Below are 21329 nucleotides of genomic sequence, written 5' to 3' on the forward strand. Positions count from 1 at the left end.
TGGGGTAGAGGTTTCAGAATGCAGATGTCATCCAAGTTTAAGTAAAGATTTATTTAATGGTCTTTAACCCTCTATTCTGCTACATCCATATAGCAAACCCCATTTTCACAGATTGACAACACTACCAATTAATGTGTTCTTCTAAAATTGAGCCAATTACCATGGTGTAAATATTCTAACCATGGCCAATGTCAATGTATCCATGTGATATTGATGAATGCAGAGTTGGAAAGAGATGTGCACAGTCAGCTCTCACAAGCTGGTAAGAGCTGGTTCCAGCATATCACTGCTTATGTCTACCCTTTACCTTCACTTTCTGACTAAGAGAAAGGACACCCCAATAGCAGCATGGTTGGAAAGCTCATGGAGTACTTATAATGGACCAGACACTGTTTTAAGTTCATTACCTTTAAAAATTTTAATTCTCAAGGCAACTCTTGTGGTAGGTAGAAATGAGGCAACTGAGGTACAAGTGAAATAAGCAGTCCAAGCTAATAACTTGTGATATAAACTCAATTTGTCTCAGTGCCCATAATCTTAAAAACTACAGTAAAGTCTTCTCTAAAACTGCACTGTTTGATACAGTAGCCACTAGCCACACTGGCTATTTTAATTGAAATTAAATAAAATTACAAATTCACTTCCTCTCTCATACTAGACACATTTCAAGTGCTCATCAGGCACATGCCACTAGCAGCTACTGTATTGGACAACACAGATATAATACATTTCCATCATCACAGGAAGTTCTATTAGACAGTGCTGCTCTGATTAGATTGTCAGAAAGAAAGAAGCCACACATTTGCTTGGAAACAGTGGATTTAATGGCCTTTATTGACAGCTGTAACATAAAAACTCAAAATACACAGTTCATGTCTTTTCTGCTCTGAAATAAGCAAATTCATTCACTTATTCATTCACTCATTCATTCAACACATTTACTGAGCACCTACTATGTTTCAGAACCTGTGCTAGGTTCTGAGGATAGAAAGATGAATAAAGGGGCACAGCTCCTGTTCTCTAGGAGTTCATGATCTAATAGAGGAGGCAGACACCTAAAAGGGCTATTATAATGCCATACGAAGAGAGTTATAATGGGGGATTCTAGGGTAATAGGAGAGACTCAGACAGGCAGCCAGCTGAATCAAAGGCATTCAGGGATGGCTTCACAGAGGGGGTGATTTCCAAACTGAATGCTGAAAGATAAGTAAAAGTTGGCAGGTTTTAGGTGTTTTAGATAGAAAACTCAAAGAAATACAGAACTTGGATCACTCAGGACCTGTAAGTGAGTGGGTTTGACTGAGGCCAACAGAAGCAGGAGAAGTCAGTTGTTCTCAGGTAGTGTGCTGAGGAGGAAGAGTTGGAGAGGGGAGAAAGGAAAGAGAAAGTTTTATTTTGGGTGTGGTGAGTTTGATGTGCCTGCAGAACATTCAAAGGGGTGTGTGGGGCTGGAGCTCGAGGACAATGTTGGGAAATACGGATTTAAGAATATCAGACTCAAGGTGGTGAACAAACCAAGGGCCTGCTGAGCTCATGCAGAGAGTGTGTGCAGACTGAGAAGAAAATAAACTAAGAGTAACCAGAATAAACAAAGCCAGCTGTAGGAAATACCCACATGTCAGAGCATGCGGAGAACAGGGACAGAGAAGACTGAGTAAGCACATCAGAGGATCGTCATGAGGAAGTGGGGTTGCAGAAATCAAGATCTGGGGCTGTCAGCTGATGCAGAGATGCCAAATAATGTAAGGACTGAAAAGTACTCACTAGAGTTGACTTTGGTAAAATCTGTTTTAGTGGAGTTCAGGATGCCAGCCTGCAGTGGTTTCAGGAAGATATGAAAAGTGAAGAAAAGAAGATCATAACTAGGAGAGACAAATCATTTAGAATAATACTCAGCTGTAAAGATTTTGACTGAAGATTATCCCCAGCATGTTTGCTGACTGCACTAAAGAAGCCAGGGAACAGAGAATCATCAAGGACCCAGGGTGGAGAAGGAGCAATAGGTGAAGCAAGGCCCCAAGGATGTAGAGGGCAGATGGAGTCCAGAGCGCAGATGGAGAAGGAATAGGGAGGGAAGGATGAGTGCAGACATGACGTGTGTGAATGTAGGGAGAGGAAACTAAGGGAATCCCATGTTCTGGCCTCCATTTTCTCCATAAAGCAAGAGGTGAGAAGCTGAAAGCCGAGGATTTGAGAGCAGGGCTGAAGGCCTAAAATAGCTTTTGACAAAAGGGAAAGAGAGCCAATCAGCGGTACATGAAGCACTTCTGGGCTGCACCCAGCAGCCAGCTGAAGTTGGAGAGGAGGTGCCCACAGAGGCACCTGTGCTCAGAAAGGCTATGCTCTTTTCCCAACTGAACTCAGCATCTCCAGGTGCAGAAGAGGAAGAACAATACAGTTGAATTAATTCAGGGTTGGGACTCTATCAAGCAGGAAGGAAGAATGCGCAAAAAGGAAGAAGGGATAGAGGACCAGCTGAGCTGGAAGGAAGTGAAGACAGGAGGAGGGTGAAACACATGACATCATAGAGTAGTCTGCGGTGCAGAAGTCTGGGGTGCAGTAGTCAGGGACTGAGAGAGGAGAAAGGGTAGGAGCAATAACCAGAAAGTTAGACTTTAAAAATGGAGAAGTGATGGGTGATGACACCCAATAGAATTGAGTAAATTTTAAAAATCTGTGAAACAAGAGGGTTAAATGCTTTGTCAAGTGGACACAGAAGATGCTAAGTATGAGGAAGAGGAGATGAAAAATGGAACCATGATATGGGGAATGACCAGACAACAGTGACAAAGGAGGGAAGACAGCTTGGGGGAGGTTTTATATGAGAGTAGAAGAGTGGTCATTTGACTGTGCCAGTTTTGTCCTTGGGAGAATGCTGGTGCCACCTCCAAGCCTGCAGTACGGGGCTTGGCAGAACTGTCAGACTTCCTATGAAAGCTTCTAGAGAACAGGTATCCTCAGAGAAGAGCCAAATGCCAATACAGGTGTTCTGCAAAGAGGTGGCACACTTGCCAAGTTTTTAGAGAAAGTCTTTGGTGCATTTGCAGAGCCATTTGGACAGGGGCAGAGGGAGGTGATGGGTCATTCTGAAGATGAAAGAGTGGGACTTGTAAACCTAACACTTCAGGCAGAGATGACAAATATTGGACCTGGAAGCATCACCTGTTAGCTAGAGTTCTGGAGTCAAAGGAAGCCCCAGGTGTTGGAGAAGACTTGGTGATACCCTCAAATGAAGGGCTCTGCTCCAGGATCTCCCAAAACATTGGTGAGAAGTTTGGGATCCCAGAAAATAACAGAACAACTAAATTTGATTAATTCCTGTTCTTGAGTGGAAACCAAGCAGTCTCCCAGAAAATGAAGGCAATTGGTCACACCCCCAAAGAGATCCTACCCCAGATGTGAAGAGTCCACATTAGATGTTCCCTCTTGTGAGAAGAGCAGGGCCCAGCACATGGATGGTAAAATAACTTAAGCAAGGCAAGGCTTGCTTAATTGTTCATTACTAAGAATAGAGATTTACTGGGGCAGGGAGGGGCAATAATGAAGTCTAAGCTGATAAAGATGTAATCAGATAAAGCCCACAAAGGCCAATTCTGCTGGTCCTGAGATCATCAGATATATGTGTTTCCAAGTTTCTCCCTCAGCTTCACCCTTAAAAGACTTCTTCAATCCCAACAGGCCAATGGCCAGAAAAATCTCAGATATTGTCCCAAGGAATCACAAGGCTTGGCAGTGAGGTTGGGGAAAGGAGATATTCCCTCTCTGTGTTTTAGAAAATGTTTCAGAATACTTGGAAACCAGACTTTAAACAGAGGCCTCAAGTGGCTTGGGCAAAGCCCACACCTCATCCTGCACATGCACCATTCTGAAGATGTTTCACTTCTCTGGGTAGAGCCTAAACGGCCCAACACAGCCACTTCTTCATAACTCCACACCTACCTAAAGAAACTGGACATCACCCATCCCGGTCTGCCAAATCCTGGATATTCCAGACCATGGGTGAGAGCAGCCCCAGAGATACCTGCACAGGTCGGTGAGCAGCCCCCTCAGCTCAGATGTTATCCCCTCCGTGATGTGCCACACTGCATTTCACACACACACCAGCCATGCCCTCTACTGCCCTCTCTCCATATTGTTTACCATTGCATTTGTTATTACACAGTACTTTGTTTACATTTTGCCTCCCCAGCTATTTTTAGAGCTTCATTATCTCTCAGGTCCACTATCCAATAAATATTTGTAGGATAAGTGTGGCTATAGAATGAGTTAATTGAATTAAACTGAGTTGAAATGAACTAAAATGACACAGGGGAATACAGGACAGTGCATTCCCATAGCAACAAGGTTGAGCATTACTCTGACTTCCTCGTCAAGGGTCTCCCCAGAACCCCACTCCCTCCAAAATGTCTCCCTGGCCCCCCAGCCACAATGCCCCCTCCACCACGCAGGTCCTCATTGCTTCTTATGGAACAGAGATGGTGCTGGCTCACTGCTGGGCTCAGCCATGACTTGCATGGGCTGGTTGTTCAAGGCAGCCTCACGCATCTTGTGGTACATGAACTCGTTCTGGCGGAACAGGCGCAGCTCCATCTCCGTCTGCACCCGCATGGCCTGTGGGACACAGATACACCGTGAACAGTGATGACAAGCCCCCAGGACATGTTGGTCTCTGACCTACCTCAGCTCTTTTGGAAAGGGCAGGCAATGGGGTAAATGACTCCCAGTCACCAAGATTTCACTCTCCCCCCCAGAGCATACATCCATGTACTGGGGGTCCAATGTCCTCACAGCGGGCTCAGTTTGTTGGAGGAGAGGGAGTCAGACCCCTGAGAGAGTAGCTGAGGGATTGTTCCCAGGGGAGAGTGTTTGTTCTCAGGAACCATCAAGTGGGGTCCTGGATTTGAACCTTGGCCCCTGCATTTGGGTCCCACCTAAGGTTGTAGGACCTCACACAAGTGATGGAATCTTTTCAGCCCTCAGTTTCCTCATACATGAAATGGGTAAGATTCCTTCATACTTTCCAACAGGCCAGGAAAATTACAGTATGTGACACACACACACAAAAAGGCCTCACTTTCCCATAGGTTCATTCAAGAAATACTTATCAAGGGCCAGACATCCCTTGAAAGGCTGAGGATACAGCAGTGAATAAGACTGACAAAAACTCTGCCTTTGAGAAGCTTAATACACTGAACATAAAGTTTGTCTTCTCATATGCTTTATGACACCAAAATCTGTCATCTTTCCCTACACTACACTATCTGAGAACAGTTTTTGAACTCTGTCACTCTCAGATAAGCCAGCCCTTCAAAGCACAAAGGAAACCAGCAGCAATTGAGAGCATGCTATTTGCCAGACATGTTCTAAGCATTCACACATTAACTCACTGACCACTCATTACAAGCCTATTCTTCTCCATTTTACTGAGGAGGAGACTGAGGTCCTCATGTGCAATGTTTGCAGTCACACAGCTAGACAGTGGTGAAGCTGAACTCAGTCCCAGTAGTCTGACCCGAGAGCCTGCGCTCCCCAAGTCTACTCCATGTAGCACATTTTCTAATGTACACAGCTGCATGTGCACACACACATAAGCACATGTGCACCACTGTTTAGGCTCTCCCAGTCCAAGCTTGGAGCATCCCAGCATTCAAATCTCACATTTGTTACCTACTAGCTAAATGACTATGGACAGATTACTTCTCTTCCCTGGGCCTCAGTTTCCTCATTTGTAAAACAAGGGGAGTGGGATAAAGCCTTTCTGAGTTCCCTTCAGGTCTAGCACCCAATCTACAGACTTTCCAAAAGCAGAGCCCAGAACTCAGCTCTCATTCTTGGAGAGCTCAGAGCAGGCAGGGGGCCCAGCATCAAGATGCTACTTGCCTCTAAGTCCTTGGTAATTGGGTGGGTGGGCCCGTGTGTCACCAGGAGAATAGCATAGGCTTTGCAGATCATACCGTGCCCCACCTCGATGTTACCAGCATGCCAGTTGGTCAGCCCTGCCCGCATCACGGCCATGCCCAGTTGGGCATTGTTGGGGTGGTAGAGCTTCCTGTAGGGGCATATGAAATAATCATAACACCTAATCCCAGCCTTTATTGTGCCTGCAGAGTATTTGACAACTTATAAAATACTCTCATTAAAGTCCATCTTTCAATGACGGCTTTCCCACCAGTGCCAATGAAGCACCTACAGCCCATCAGGAGGCAGAGAGGTGAGTGAATTGCTAAGAACCCCACACAACGAAGATGTAAGAGCTGAGACTCTGCCTCAGCCACTGAGCCATTCTCATGGGGGAAAGGAATCAGGACTGTGCTCTGAACTTTCCAGCAGGAAGCTGGGAGCTCTCAGGTGTACCCCAGCCCTCTCCCTGGAAAGGAGTCGGAAGTTCAAAGGAAAAAAAACACAGCTTGAATGTCCTTCTTGGGAGAGAATTTTTCCCTCCTTGGCACCTTCTTTATAGAGCTTTCTTTCAACATGTTATATTGTTTTTCCCACATTTTGTTTATGAGTAACATCCTCCCCGCAAAATGAGCCTTCTTGTACCAATACACTCATTTGGCCAGAAATGCAAAATCACATGCCAATGTGGACAGAGAGGCATTGGTGGAGTGAAGGCAAGGGCATTGTATCTTATAATTTCTAAGAATGGCTGACACCTCACTTTTCTTTAATAAAAGAAAGCTTACAGGATTTTCTGTGTTGATTATGAGAGAGAAAACCCTTTGTAAGCATAAAAAATCAAGCTGCACATAGTCTTATAGAAATCAAAAGGAAAATGTCACCATCAAGTACTATTGATACATGAGCAGGAGGATTTGGGAATGACCAGGGGTGACAAATAGGTTTCTTCTCAGATACCAGCTCTGGTTACTTGGTCATTACCACTGGAAGCACCATGATTAAAAAGAATAAAAAAGCCCCATTACAAAGAGCCCCAATTACTGATGCCTGCTGTGGGTACATGAGGGAGAGGTGGCAACATGTGTGCCATCTAGTTGTCCTGCTTGGAACATACATGTTTCCAGGAGACTGTGTGAGACCCAGGATTGCCACCTACATATAGCCATCCACCATCCTGCTGGCGTAGTGCGAGGCCTCCTCAAATGCCTGGAGGTAGGAGAGGACCTCTGACACAATGCTCAGCATCCTCAGCGTGTAGATATTGGTGTCAGAAAACACTGACTCCTGCTTCTGCAGGCACTCCCAGCATAATTTCACAACCTAGAAGAGACATAGGCCCTGTCCATTACCAATGCACCACACGCAGCACATGTTTAATTTACATATGGAGGCTCACAATGACATTGGGCACCCTTCTTTGAAAGTTGAGGAAATTGTTGACAGAAGTGGGAAAGCAACAGTTTGTGGTTTGAACAGCAAAATGGTCCTATCAGGGTAAGATGTAGGGATGGAAAGGGTAACTGCAGTTATAGCTGAATGGCAAAACAAGAAGTTTTCATATATAAGTCAGTTGATAGCAGGGAGTTATGAAAGATATAGATCTATCTATACATCATTTTAGATATATATGATGTATTTAGATACATCATTTTTACTCTCACAATAATGCAGTGAGATAGATACCACTAATATCCCTGTTTTACCAGATAAGAAACTAAAGCACAGAGAGGGTAAGTGCTTTGCCGAGGTCGTGTACAATGGGCAAACCAAGCAATCGAGCCTTGTCTTGACCACCTTTCCTGTGATTCTCCACCCTGGCTATGCTCTGGAATCACCTGGAGACATTTTTAAAAATACCTATGCCTGAGCCTTACCCTCAGAACAATTGAAACCAAATACAGAATCTGGGGAAGGGACCCTGGCCTCTGTGGTTCGCATAAGCCCCAGGTGGTCCTTGTGAGCGGTGAGGTTGAACAGTCAGGTTGGCTCTGCTTCAAGTATACGAGATGGACTGGCAGGGAGGGAGTCTCCTGGGAAGCTGCAGAGCCATGAGGAGAACACCACAATGGTCCTGGTGAGAAACAAGATGGGTCTGACCCCATCAGCCTGCAGCCAGGCTGTTCTGCCTGGTTCATGTGTAGACACGGACTCAGGTTGTGCTCTGTGAAGTCAGATGGTTGTTAGGTTTCAGTTGTCCGCGATTCTCTTCTTTCTCCCTTGCCACCATCATGGGAGAAATGCCACACAATTCTTTCCATTTTAAATGCGTGGAAACTAATTTTGCTCTGAGATCACAGGCCCATGAGTCAACTGGGTGGGGGCATGACAAATATAGGCTGGCCATCCACCTGTCCTACAGGCCGTTCTCTTACACGGTGGGGCAGTGTCCAGCCCCACACCTGCCCCTGGGTGGTTCTGATTGGAGAAAAGGAGAAATGAAGAGGAGGGGAGAAGCCAGAGGAATGGGGTGAGTAGGGCCCTCCTGATTTCTTCAGCTCCTATCTCATGCCTCTGACACAGATTTTCCATGCTGTTCAATAACACTTTGTTCACATGACCGTCTCCCCCACCTGAAGGAGCTCTGGGAGTCAAGGAGAATGTCCTGTATCAAACTCCCCTGTTAAGGGCTCAAAAATGTGCAAAGAGCGAGTAAGTAAAGGATGAAAATGAAGACCTCTCTTAATTTTCATGAGTTGTTTAAAGAGCTTGGAAAAAATATGGATTTGTTTCCTGTGTTCTGTTGCAGATTGGATAAATCAATCTTAGGAAGTGAGATACCGGAATCTATATTTCTAAAAAGCTGCCTAGGTGAATTCAGTGTAAGTGCTCTGCAGGTCAGTGGGTCTCAACTTTGGATGTGCATTGAAATCACTTGCAAGCTTTAGAAATCCTGGTGTCTGGGTCCCATCCCAAGAAAGTCTGGAAGAGTTGTGCTGGGTTAGGGTCTGAGCAGTAGGATTTCTCAGTGACTCCAGCATACAGCCAGCTGAGAACTCCTGGTGCTTCGGGAGCCAGGGCTAAATGCTCAGTTAGTAGAGACTGGAAACTGTAGCCAAGATATCCATCTGATTATAGGAAAGCAAGCAACCCACTGCCATCTTCATTTTTCCATTTCTAATGCCAACCTGAGATATCACAGATGCCCCGGCGACATTTGTCAGGCTGCCTCTGTTATCGGCCCCAGTTCCAGTGGGTTGAATAGTCACTGAGAACACACCCCTAGGAAGTACTAAAAACACAGGGGCAAGAGGAGTCCTGGTCTCAACAAAGGGACATTTCCTGAAAATCAGCCTGCTTGGTAGCCTCTCCAGCTTCACTCCACCCCATTTCACTTCCTGACTGGAGAAAGTTTCTGCCTTCCTCTCCACCCCTATCCACCAATAAAAGGAATTCTTACCTCATGGTACAAGCCCTCAGAGCGAGCCTTGTCAATTTTTTCTAGTATATCCTTAGAGCACTGTGTCATCTCCTTCACCGAGTCCTGAGAGGGCTGGGGAAGGGAGTGACACTGCATTACATTTCTGCATAGTTGCCATCTTCGATGTTCAATGTGTTACAAAATTGATGCCTTCCCCATTCTGAAAGCTTCATTTCTATAAATGCTGTGCAAGATCCCTATAGCTTTTCCAGCTCTCTCATCACGCTCTGACTCATGTTGTGGTTGCCATGGACCAAGCCCCAGAGCCTTACTGCCAGGCAGTCATCCTTACCCTGTACTCATGCCTGGGCTTTTGGACCCAGTACAGAATCTGACATTGCCTCCCGTTGTATTTTCTCTGGCATTTTGGATTCTCATTCTATCACCCAAAATATTTTCCATCCTTTCTCTGTACTCCAAGTCAATCATATACATTGATACTACAGATATGCCCTTGCTTTTTTGTCTTTGCCCAAGTCATTGACTTAAATACTGGCCAGCACAGGGCTGAGAACAGAGGCTGAGGACTTTACTAAAGTCTGTGCTCCACTTTTCCACTGTGGTCCATGGAAGACAGCCTCTAGACTATGGGAATCCAACCCTCCCAAGTGTCTTAGCATCCAGTTCATATTTCCTTGTTTTCACCAAAAGGATATTATGAGAGAATTTGTCAGCTGTCTCTGTGACATCTAGACTCATTAGGCTCACTGCATTTGCCTGAGGAATCCAGTGATATTGTTTTTAAAATGTGGTTTTGATATTTGAGGCAAGGAGATACCATAATGAAGAAGTCTATGAGGGCACCATAATTTCAAAGAAAAAGTGCCAAAATTTTTCATAGTCCAAAGGAAAAGTGTATCTGCTGTGCTTATCTATATTAAAACTCTTTTCTCATTTTTGTTTGCTTAGGCAAATATGATCAAGTTTTTTCCAAAATGAAAATAAGTTTATTATTTATTCTGACTATAAAATTAAAATATATGAAAAAAGTATGGAGAACAAAGTAATTCCCCAAACCCATCCCAAAGATGGACACAGCATTTTGAGGAACATTTTACCATATATATAATATATATATGAGTAATATTTAAAATATTTAACAACTGGCACAGTAAAGGCACTGACAAATTAGAACAAACACCAACCATAGACAGTGAGTGTCCCTACATGGCCTTCTCCGTGTGTTTGGCTGGATTGCAGTCCTATATATGCACACACATGTGTGTGTATATGCTGATAGAATCAAATATTTTTTCCTATTTATTCTGGTTTTTATTTTATTTTTCAACAACAATTTACATGCAGGGTCATAGAGCTACAGCAAAGGCTTCCTAATTATTGAATTTATTAGGGTGACATTGGTTAATAAAACCATACAGGTTTCAAGTGTACAACTCAATAAACCATCATCTGCACACTGCATCGCATCATACGTTCACTGCCCAAAGTCAAGTCTCTTTCCTTCCCCATTTATCCCTTCGTTGTTCACCTCCATCTCCCCCATCCCCCTTTCTTTCTGGCTATCGCCATACCTTTGTCTGTGTGTATGTGTCTCATATATACATATTTTTTTGCTTAATCCTTTCACCTTTTTTCACCAAGCCCCTCAACCCTCCTCCCCTCTGACAACTGTCAGTCTGTTCTGTGTATCTATTCTTCTGTTTCTATTCTGTTTGTTAAATTATTTTGTTGATTAGATTCCACATATAAGTGAGATCAGGTGGTATTTGTCTTTCTCTGACTAATTTCACTTAGCATGATACCCTCTAGATCCATCTATGCCGACTCAAATGGTAAGATTTCATTCTTTTTATGGCTGAGTAATAGTCCACTATATATATCCCATAGTCCAAATATTTCACTATACATATATTCCACTATATACATATATAGTGGAAAAGAATTGGTGTGTGTGTATACACACACACACACACACACACACACCCCATTGGTATATATACCATTAATATATATGATATTCCACATGGTATATCTATATCATATATATACACACCATTTTTTCTCCATTTGTCTATTGATGGGCACTTGGGTTGCTTCCATATCTTGGCTACTGAAAATAATGCTACAGTGAAGGTAGGAGTGCATATATCCTTTTGAATTAGTGTTTTGGGTTTCTTTTAATATCTACCCAGAAGTGGAATTGCTGGGTCATAAGGAAGTTCCATTTTTAATTTTTTACAGAACCTCCACACTGTTTTCCACAGTGGCTGCACCAGTCTGTATTTCCACCAACAGTGCTCAAGTGTTCCCTTTTCTCTACCACCTCTCTAGCACTTGCTTGCTGTTTATTGATTTATTGAGGATAGTTATTCTGACAAGTACAAGGTGATGTCTCTTTGTGATTTTAACATGCATTTCTCTGATGATTAGTGACAGTGAGCATCTTTTTATATGTCTATTTGCCATCTCTATCTCTTCTTTGAAGAAATGTCTATTTAGGTCCTCTGCCCATTTTTCAATTGGATTGTTTGTTATTATGGTGCTGAGTTGCATAAGTTCTTTATAAATTTATGATGTTAACCCCTCACTGCATGTATCATTAGTGAATATCTTCTCCCATTCAATAGGTTATCTTTTTGTTTTGTTGATTGTTTCTTTTGCTGTGCAAAAAAATTCAGTTTGATATAGTCCCATTTGTTTACTTTTTCTTCTGTTTCACTTGCCCAAAGAGATATATCAGGGGGGAAAAAAACATTGCTAAGTTAAATGTCAGAGAATTTAATGCCTATGTTTTCTTCTAGAAGTTTTATGGTTTTGAGTCATACATTTAAATCTTTAATCCATTTTGAGTTTTATTCTTGTATATGATGTAAGAAAGCAGTCATTTCATTTTTTTGCATGTAACTGTCAAATTTTCCCAGCACCATTTATTGAATAGACTACTTTTATCCCTTTGTACACTCTTGACTCCTTTGTCAAATATTGACCATATAAGTGTGGGCTTATTTCTGGGCTCTTTATTCTGTTCCACTGATCTCTATGTCTGTGTCTATGCCAATACCATGCTGTTTTGATTAATACAGACTTGGAGTACAGTTTGATACCAGGTAATGTGTACCTTCAACTTTATTATTCATCCTCAAGATTGCTGTGGCTGTTTGGGGTCTTTTGTGGTTCCACATAAATTTTAGGATTATTTGTTCTAGTTCTGTGAAATATGCCATTGGTATTTTGGTAGGAATTGCATTGAATCATAGATTACTTGGGCAAGTCTCTTCCTTTTGCACCTCAGATTCCTCATCTGTAGATGATGAGTTGGACTAACTTATTAACACTTCCTTCAAGCTGTATATCCCTGGTGACATCACAGTTGCCTTTCTTTCTTTTGTTCAGAATTCTTGGTCCCAGCCTGATAAGCCCCCTCAGTATAGCAGCCATTATGACTCATCCCCAAACTTTCAACTGACACCAAAATCATTCCTGACTTCTTAATATATGTATGTGCAAACCTAAATAAAAATAAAAGCCAAATATTTAGAAAATAAAACTGAAATTAACATTCTCCATAATTGTAGCTTTACACTTTCTTCATTTAGCCTCCTTAAGTTTTTCTATTTCTCTCTCATCAGCTGTATTTCTCAATAGGAGCATGGCAATTTTTCAAGGTTGGAGAATCAATCTCTCTCTTTCTCCCTCTACCTTTTCTTCTGATTCCTCCTCTTGTGGCCCCTTTCCCTCCTGTTCTGGCTCTTCCCCCACTGTTCCTCTCTTTTTTCTATTTTGTGATGTTTCTGGTGGGCCTCACTGGGTGGGACTGGGGTGGTGGCTGTTTTTACTGCCCCACACAAGATTTGGTGCAACAGTTTCTGAAAGGTGTTGCAGTCAAGACCCCTGGCTGGTCATGCTCTTAGAGTACTTGCATTCCCAGCCCAGAGACCTTTCTTTCTAGGTCCCTTTCCTGAGGCTCTGCTCTGAGGTCTTCTAGACCCTTCTAGGAAGGCCTCCTGTTGGGGGAGGAAGTGAGGAGACTTGCAGACAGACACTTTTCCCCACTCTGACTCAGCACCCAGTGCTTTTCCTCTCCTAGTCTTTCCCCCATGCCCTCTCCCCCGACCTCTCACCTCAGGGCTCATAAAGCTGCTGGACCCTTTTATTCTGGGCCCCTCAGCAGTGAGATGAGCCCCACATCTGTGCTGATCCACCTGACCCTCCACCAGTATACCTTTCCATGGGGACAAATGAAATAGGGGGAGTCTGCCTGCCCCAGTTCAGCCTCTTGCTTATCCCACTGTAGGAAGTGATTAAGAGAACACTGCTTTAATTGGCTACTTCAACACTTGGCAGCTCCACTTTCTCCCAGCTCACTTGAACTCCTGACATCCCCCTCAGTAAGCCTTCCCTTTGTTCTGTGGTCTCACCATCAATTAGGCAATAGTTTCTCAGTATTAAGCAAATTAACCAACCTAAACATTGCCCCATCTCCACATTGCCCACTTCCATGGGACTAGGAATATCTTTATAATAACCAGACAATGCATCTCTTTGACCAACTGGTCTCAATATGTGAAATTTTAAGCATTAAACTGCAAAGGAGCAAAGAGAGGACTAAAATTTACGGAATGTCTGTTGTTTATGCCACACCCTTTACTTATATAATTTTGTTAAATACTCATAATGACCCTTGTAGTGGTTGTCATCGCTCCTATGTTACAGATGAGAAAACTGAGTAATGCCCAAACTCAAATACCCAGCAAGTGGTGGTGTCTAAGCACTAGCTAGGACCTGTCTGCAGTGCACCACACAGTCTTCCCAGGGGTTACAGACTGGCCTCCTGGAAACTAATGAGCAGGGGTGTGCTGATTAGCTGTGGAATCCACCCATGTCTGGCTCCTGCATAGGTGGACCCAAACACCCCCAGAGTAGGGCTGTGTGTACCTTTGGGTCTTCTTTCACCCCTAGGAAGAGGTCATCCTTCAGCCCTTTCTGGCAGTGCTCACAAGTGCAGTCAAAGTAGTACTGCTTCTTCAGCTGCTTCCTGCGCTCTTCACTGACATTAAGGAAGTCGATATAGGATACTGTCAGTTCTTCTCCTTCTGAGATCTTGCCCAGGGCCCGGAGCTCAATTCTAGAGCAGAGGAAAGGAAAGGAGTAAATAAAATTCAGGTTATCCAAGTAGCATTTTTGCTTTTCAAGTTTCAAGGAGTTGAGTCTCAAAGACAACTTCCCTAGCACTTGAGAAAACTCCCATTCCCATTCAGGATGAAAGAAGGTAAAGGGATTAACCAAAAAACATATGATCATAACACACAGACATACACAACAGTGTGGTGATAGCCAGAGGGTAAAGGTGGGTGGAGGAAGGTGGAGGTGAAGAAAGGCAGGGAGAATGGGGCTAGAAAGACTTTGTTTGGAGCAATGGGCACACAATGCAGCATGCCGACAATGTTTTATTGAGTTGTACACTTGAAAACTCTATGGTTTTGTGAATCAATTTCACTCCAACAAATTTAATACAAAATAATTTTTAAAAAGAAAGAAAGAGCCCTGGCTGGTGTGGCTCAGTGGACTGAATGCTGGCCTGTGAACCAAAGGGTCACCAGTTCAATTCCCAGTCAGGGCACATGCCTGGGTTGTGGGCCAGGTCCCCAGGACGGGTGCATGAGAGGCAATCACACATTGATGTTTCTCTCCCTCTCTTTTTCTCTCCCTTCCCCTCTGTCTAAAAATAAATATATAAATAAATCTTTTTGAAAGGAAGGAAGGAAGGAAGGAAGGAAGGAAGGAAGGAAGGAAGGAAGGAAGGAAGGAAAAGAAAGAAAGGAAGGAAGGAAGGAAGGAAGGAAGGAAGGAAGGAAGGAAGAAAGAAAGAAAGAAAGAAAGAAAGAAAGAAAGAAAGAAAGAAAGAAAGAAAGAAAGAAAGAAATTCTTCCAAAAAGGGGAGATGTAGCCTAACGGACAGTTTTCTAGATAAGTCTGCTCTACTCATTATGATAATCAAATCTGCTCCATTCTGTGAATTGCTCTGAAATCTGCTCAAATAGATTCCCGGTAGACTACTGGTCTTGGTCTTAAAACCACATATAGCTCCTATGTCCACAATTATCCATGTGCAATTATCCAATCAGTTCCTGATTATAAACAAAGAGGGGAGAAATAATAAAATGAAAACTCAAGAGAAGACTCAATAGTCATTTCTGCTTAGTTTGGGAACTGCTCCCTCAGAAACACACATATTCAGTTACCCACAATCTTGTCCTATTCTGTATCTAACTATAAGACCCTTCTTATCTCAACCAGTGGTTCAGGCCCACATTATGTGAGGAAACTGATTGAGGAGGTCCTTGACAGCAAACAGAGCCTGGCTCTGTTAATCTGCTGCATCGTTCACTTTTGTGTTTATTAGGGATAGGGCTTTTTAGCTGAAGGTGGTTAGCAAGAGCAGATGGCATTTCAATCCCCTTCCAGCCTAGACCTGACCCTCTAATGACCTAGAGCACAACCCACTTTGCCATGTAATAGATGCAAAATGTTCTGAAGGCAAAAGCTCACCGCAGAACTCACATCCAGGTAAGCCAAACAAGCAGAGATCAGCCTGTGGGCCTCTCAGCCATTCACAAGGCCAGAAACTGCAGAAAACAAGTGGTGAGCCCTGCAAGCTGGACCCTAAGCTGTGCTTCTATATCTCCCCAGTACTCTAGAGCCCCACTACCCAGTGGGAAACCAATGCCCAGAGAGTGAGTAGCAGGATGCAGAGGTTGGGCAGAGCTTCTGCAGAGAGGTCCATGGTCATTTCTTTTACCTCCCAGAGAGGCTGTCAGACACTGTGTAAAAGGTGGGACAAGATTTCACCACCACAGAAGCATCCTAGTTCAAGGCATCCTCTTCCACATGCACTGAAGTGACAATTGATTAAGCAACTACTGAATAGCAGTGACATGCATGTCCAGGCACTAGAGGTGACCACTTAAGGTTAAAAATCTTTCTCCCAAAGTGGAGTACACTGACATGCCAAATAAATGCAATTATATATATAATATATGTTATATATATATAATTGTATGTATATATATATACACACACACATGCACACACACACAACTCATATGCCAACTCACCTAGCAAAATCTAAGTTCCCTTTCATCTATTATTCCTTCTTTCCTTTCTTCCCCATCCCAATTTTTTGCAGCAGCTCTTACTGAAGTGATGAAAGGCAAGAGGGATAGGGGTGCCCAGTGAGTCTACCCACAGCTCTGCTTGGAATCCCAGTATGTTCGAGCTGCAGGGAATCAACCCCCTCATTTCACAAATGAGGATACTGATGCCCAGAGAAGTGAATTAACTTCCCCAAAGGTCCCATAGCACTTTGGCAACGGAGTCAAGATTAGAACTCAAGTGCCATTCATGCCTTGCCACATCATATTAGCCTCACCTGGTTGTTTTCAGCCTGCCTCGTGAGTCTGCAATGCATGGGAAGTAAGATGCACCAAAGCCCTTAGTTTTAGGACTCTACTAATTTCCTAAATAGTTCCATGTGAGCAATATCTGAGTCAGTGTTGAGTGTGGCTCCCAGGCGTTTGGTCATGGTAGGGTCAATAAACATGCTACACCCACCAGCCCCTTTTACAGAGGCAGTTTTCCATAGTAACATATCTCCATTCAATAGGGATTCAATGGCCCATCAGTTAGAATTTCCAGTAGCTTTATGTCCCATCATGATTAAGCCAGTTTGTACAAGGTCTCCAAGTATCTCAATTTACGTCAGTAATATTAGAGAATTTTAAACTAAATTAATTTCACTTACATATGAAAAAATGTGTATATGTACACCCCATTTAACTAACTTGGAATTGGGGATCAGGGAATGAATAGTGACCACCACTCCATCCTGGACACCAGCCCCCTTCTTTCTCTAATGCTCTGCAATGCTATAGTTCAGCCAATTGAGCGACAAGTAACAATCAATTTAAGTATTTCTTGTACAGACTGGGAATGTCCCTTGAGACACTCTCATCTTGACCTTTGCTCTACAGATGTGGGCCAAAATGCCCAGGAGATGATGTGAATCATTCAAAGTCACATGCAGTACATGCCAACAGGCTAAGGTGCACAAACCACTCTCCCCTGCACTCCTAAAGCCCAGACTCCCATGCAGCATTTTGTTTTAAATGCAAAGAGAATTTCCAGTATTTCAAGCCCAACTTGAGAAAAAAGACCCATTTGGGGCTATTTGGTTGTGATTAAGAAAAGTCAAAAGTAAAATCTAACCCAAACTGCTAACTCATAGTTGTCCAGAAGCAGTAAACAGAACACTATGAATAAATATTTATCAAAATATCACAGTTATGGGTATAATTTTCAGAAACCAGTCTGGGTGAGATGTTGGGGGTTATAAGAAAACATGTAGCCCTTTAGTAGGTCAGTTATATCAGCAGTCCCCATTTCATGGTAAGCAGGGTTTAGAGGGACAATGTGAACAAGATGATGTGGGCCAGAAAGGACTATCACACTTTGATGTTGGGGGAACAAGAGAAGTAAGGAGTGAAAGAGGAGGAAGAAAGAAAGCAAAGTACCAAAAAGCCATGTCAGGTGGTAGGTGAGTGAAGAAGAAAATAATTAATTTAAATACTTAAGAATACAGCATTCAAAAAGAGGAGACTCTGGGGTGCAGAAGGACATTACAGACAGACAGCAGCCATGGAATCTTGGGAAGGGGTGGCCCCAGCAAACCAGGCAAGTGAGGGAGGTGGGTCAGAGGAGCAGGGAAGTTTGCAAGAACTGACCCACCTCATCTGGGTGTGAAACATGGATTTCACTGCCTCATGACTGAAAGACAAAACAGACACCCAAATAGAAATCATTACCATTGACTGATCCTGCACAGCTAGCAAGGGTGCACAGTATTTCGGGTTATACAATCAAAGCTTTGGCCATAACAACAACTTCTATCCCAGCCCCTATAGCTGGGCTCACTTGACAAGATGTAGCCTGGTATAGTGGAAAGTTCACTGCATTTAGAATGAGAGGTTTTGGGTTCAAAAATATGCAGCCCTGGACAAGTGACTTCCCACTCCAGGCTTCCGTGTTCTCATCAACAACCTAGCAATAAGATTCATGAGACAATGCATTTTAAAGTAGAATGCTATCCTGGCTGGTGTGGCTCAGTGGATTGAGTGCCGGCCTGCAAATGGAAAGGTCACAGGTTCTATTCTCAGGCAGGGCACATGCCTGGGTTGCAGGCCAGGTCCTCAGTAGAGGGCACACATGAGTGGTAACCACACATCCATGTTTCTCTCCCTCTCTTTCTCCCTTCCTTCCCCTCTCTCTAAAAACAAATAAATAAAATATTTTAAAAAATAAGATAAAAGGATGGAAAGCTATTATTATCTCACTAACAAGTATCTTAGACAAATAGGCATTGCCTCTTTTGATGTCTACTTCACAGAGAGTTTGAACTGTGTATGGAGACTGGTTAGGTCACACAGGTAGCAGATAAAAATTGTTGGGGTTAAAATTGGGCCGCTAACATCATGACCAGTATTCTTTCCACTATGGCAGGCAGCTAGACAGGGACTGAAAAGTCACTTTCTCTTGCACAACAGCCAAGAAGCCCAGGTAAAACGTGGCTGCTCAAAATTAGTGGGTGCATAGAAACCACAGCAGATTCTGGAAATGACCTGAAAAATGGGCTCCCAGGTTCCTGTGACTGTCACATGTAGTGACAAGAGCCCTGGGTCACCATTGCTTAGTGGAGGGGTATCCAGAAAGGCCAGCCCTGTGTATGGCTGAATTTGATCCTTTCTGCCAACCAGGCTAACCCTGGACAACAGAAGGCTTAGGAAGGGAAACACAAATGTTGTGAAAAGATTATCATCTGGATGCAAAATAAACTCCCCTGTCTTCAGTGACTTTCTCAGTTGCTTAAGAGCCTGATGTCATGTGGGCCCTTGCTTCCAGAAATGGGAAAGAAAAGGGAAATCAGAGTTCCTATTATATTGGGGCTTAGACCTGATTCCTGGCTCAGAACCAGAAACTATTGTCTTTGGTTTACAGGAAGTTTGGGGGGAAACCTGCTCAATGCCAATGGCTCAGAGTCAATTTGCATTTGTCATAAGAGCTTGTCTCTAAGAGCAAAAACAATATTGTTCAGGCCTCATTCTCCCAAATCCCCCCAGCCTGAGCCGTGGGTAGTTATCTTATCTTGTTTGCTGACTCTTCTCCTTTGCACTCCACCCCCAAACTCCATTCTTTACCCTTCTGTCCCCTCTGGGCCTTCTTCAGGGTGGAGTCGGGGGTGGGGGGCAGTTGATGACTGACCTCTGAGGACCTCATCACCCTGTTTGCTTTGCACGTTCACTTCAGCTTCAGGTTGGCCAATGGGAGGAGAGAGAGTTGGGGTGCTTAGTCTCCTGGCTCCCTCCCTGCTGCCCATGGTATAAGCAGTGGCTGCTTTCTCTACAGGCACAGCCAAGCTGGTGGGGGAGGGGAGAGAAAGGGTCTCTCCAATGGCTGGGGCGCTTACCAACCACAACAGTACGTCTTTCGCTTCCAAGGTCTAGAGGTAATAACAGTTTCATGCTGCTGCTAGACCCTGGACACCTCACCATTCCTTGTTAGTTGCTTAAATGCTACCCACACTTCTATAAATTATCCTTTTATTAAATTCCCTTCAGGTAGACTCTGAGCATGCCTTCTGATATCTGCTGAGACCTTGACTAATATAGGCTTCTGCCAAGTGCCTTCTCTGTTGGTGATGTTTTGTAATGAGCTCTAGATAGGTAATTCAAGGCATCAGGTTTTAAAATAGTAGTTAGAGGTTTATCTGACATATCTAGGCAAGCTCAATAAACACAAAAAGACTCAGAAATTACCCATATGGAATTCTTTACTATCCCCCTCATTACCTTCTCTTAGCCACAATTATTCTAAAGGAAATTCCTATTTTCTTCCCATTTGAAATCCATGCTAGTTCAGGTTCAACAGTTTACCTTTGGTTTAAGCCAAGTGGAAAAAAACATCATAAGGCCTCCCCATCCCCATCCCACACCCCCAGTGAAAGACATACTCACTTGCCATTGTTAAATATGACGGTGCAGTTGGGCCAGCAGTCGTGGTTCACCAGACCCAGGTTGGGGAAGATGCCCACGCCCACTGCCTGTAGGCCTCTCTGATCACTGAGCGTGAAGCCATTGCAGTTAATCTACCCAGAGGAAAAGATAAACAAGTCAGCTAACAGACACAGACTAGGGACAGAACACCATTCTACCGAAAGTTTTTAAAAGATAATAAAATATTAAAAACCAAGTCTAATCCTGGAAATGCTTAGAGAATGTGGAAATAAAACAGTCTCCTATTCTCTGTGTGAGTCCAAATGACCCTCAAGATTAGTGCCACAGGCAGATCTCATATTTGCTAAAATACAACACCACCTTGAAAGTTTGAGGTAGCTGTTTTCTAAAAAGACCAAAGATGGAAATGTTGGTTCTGAAAGTGTCTCCCTTTCCTGTATCAGGGTGTTACATGAGCCTTCCCCAGTATCTGTCTGGTTTCTCTCCGTGACTACTCTGCGTTAATGGGGGTGCCTGTGCACAAGTCTGTGTGTCTCCCCCACCTCCTGCCTCCTTGGTCTACCCACCCTCAACTTCTATAGCTGCTCATAAGATAAAATTGACATCTTTTTCTTATTATTTGTGTCTGCTGAATATTTATACTCCCAGTTCACAATTTTAAACTCTGATGAGTGTGACATTTATGTCTGAATCCAAGGCAAATCAAATTGGTTATTTATGGCACTCCCTTTATTTCCTCTTCCTTAAAAACAAGTGGTTCTTTATAGAAACAGGTTCCAAATATCTATCAGGGTATGAAAATGCATAAGAATTAGTATAACTTAAAATACATTAACAACTGCACAGAAATGTCTGCTTTATCTATAAATAATATAAATAAATATATACTATACATACTATAATATACATTGATATATGTATATTGATATGTGTAGTACATGGCCATTTGTTACTGATATTGGAGGACTGTCACTTCCTCCATT

At 43.3% G+C, this 21329-nt stretch overlaps 1 protein-coding gene across 2 annotated transcripts in view; it reads right to left on the bottom strand.

The window, feature by feature from the left end:
* Window positions 1–816: 816 nt before the first annotated feature.
* SMYD1 (SET and MYND domain containing 1) overlaps window positions 817–21329 on the bottom strand; it is a 46358-nt gene continuing 25845 nt past the window's right edge. Inside the window, exons 4-10 of one of the 2 annotated variants that reach the window (XM_045828491.1) lie at window positions 20347–20477; window positions 18065–18103; window positions 14216–14405; window positions 9299–9391; window positions 7058–7221; window positions 5881–6049; window positions 817–4611 (exon numbers count right to left, since the gene is read on the bottom strand). In XM_045828491.1, coding sequence (XP_045684447.1) covers window positions 4453–4611; window positions 5881–6049; window positions 7058–7221; window positions 9299–9391; window positions 14216–14405; window positions 18065–18103; window positions 20347–20477 — 945 coding nt within the window. In that variant the 3' untranslated portion in view covers window positions 817–4452. The remainder of the gene's footprint in view (window positions 4612–5880; window positions 6050–7057; window positions 7222–9298; window positions 9392–14215; window positions 14406–18064; window positions 18104–20346; window positions 20478–21329) is intronic. The other variant, XM_045828493.1, reaches the window with a different exon arrangement.

This window comes from Phyllostomus hastatus, unplaced genomic scaffold (genome assembly GCF_019186645.2).
Source record: "Phyllostomus hastatus isolate PE091 unplaced genomic scaffold, TTU_PhHast_1.1 phas_scaffold_78, whole genome shotgun sequence".
NCBI lineage: Eukaryota > Metazoa > Chordata > Mammalia > Chiroptera > Phyllostomidae > Phyllostomus > Phyllostomus hastatus.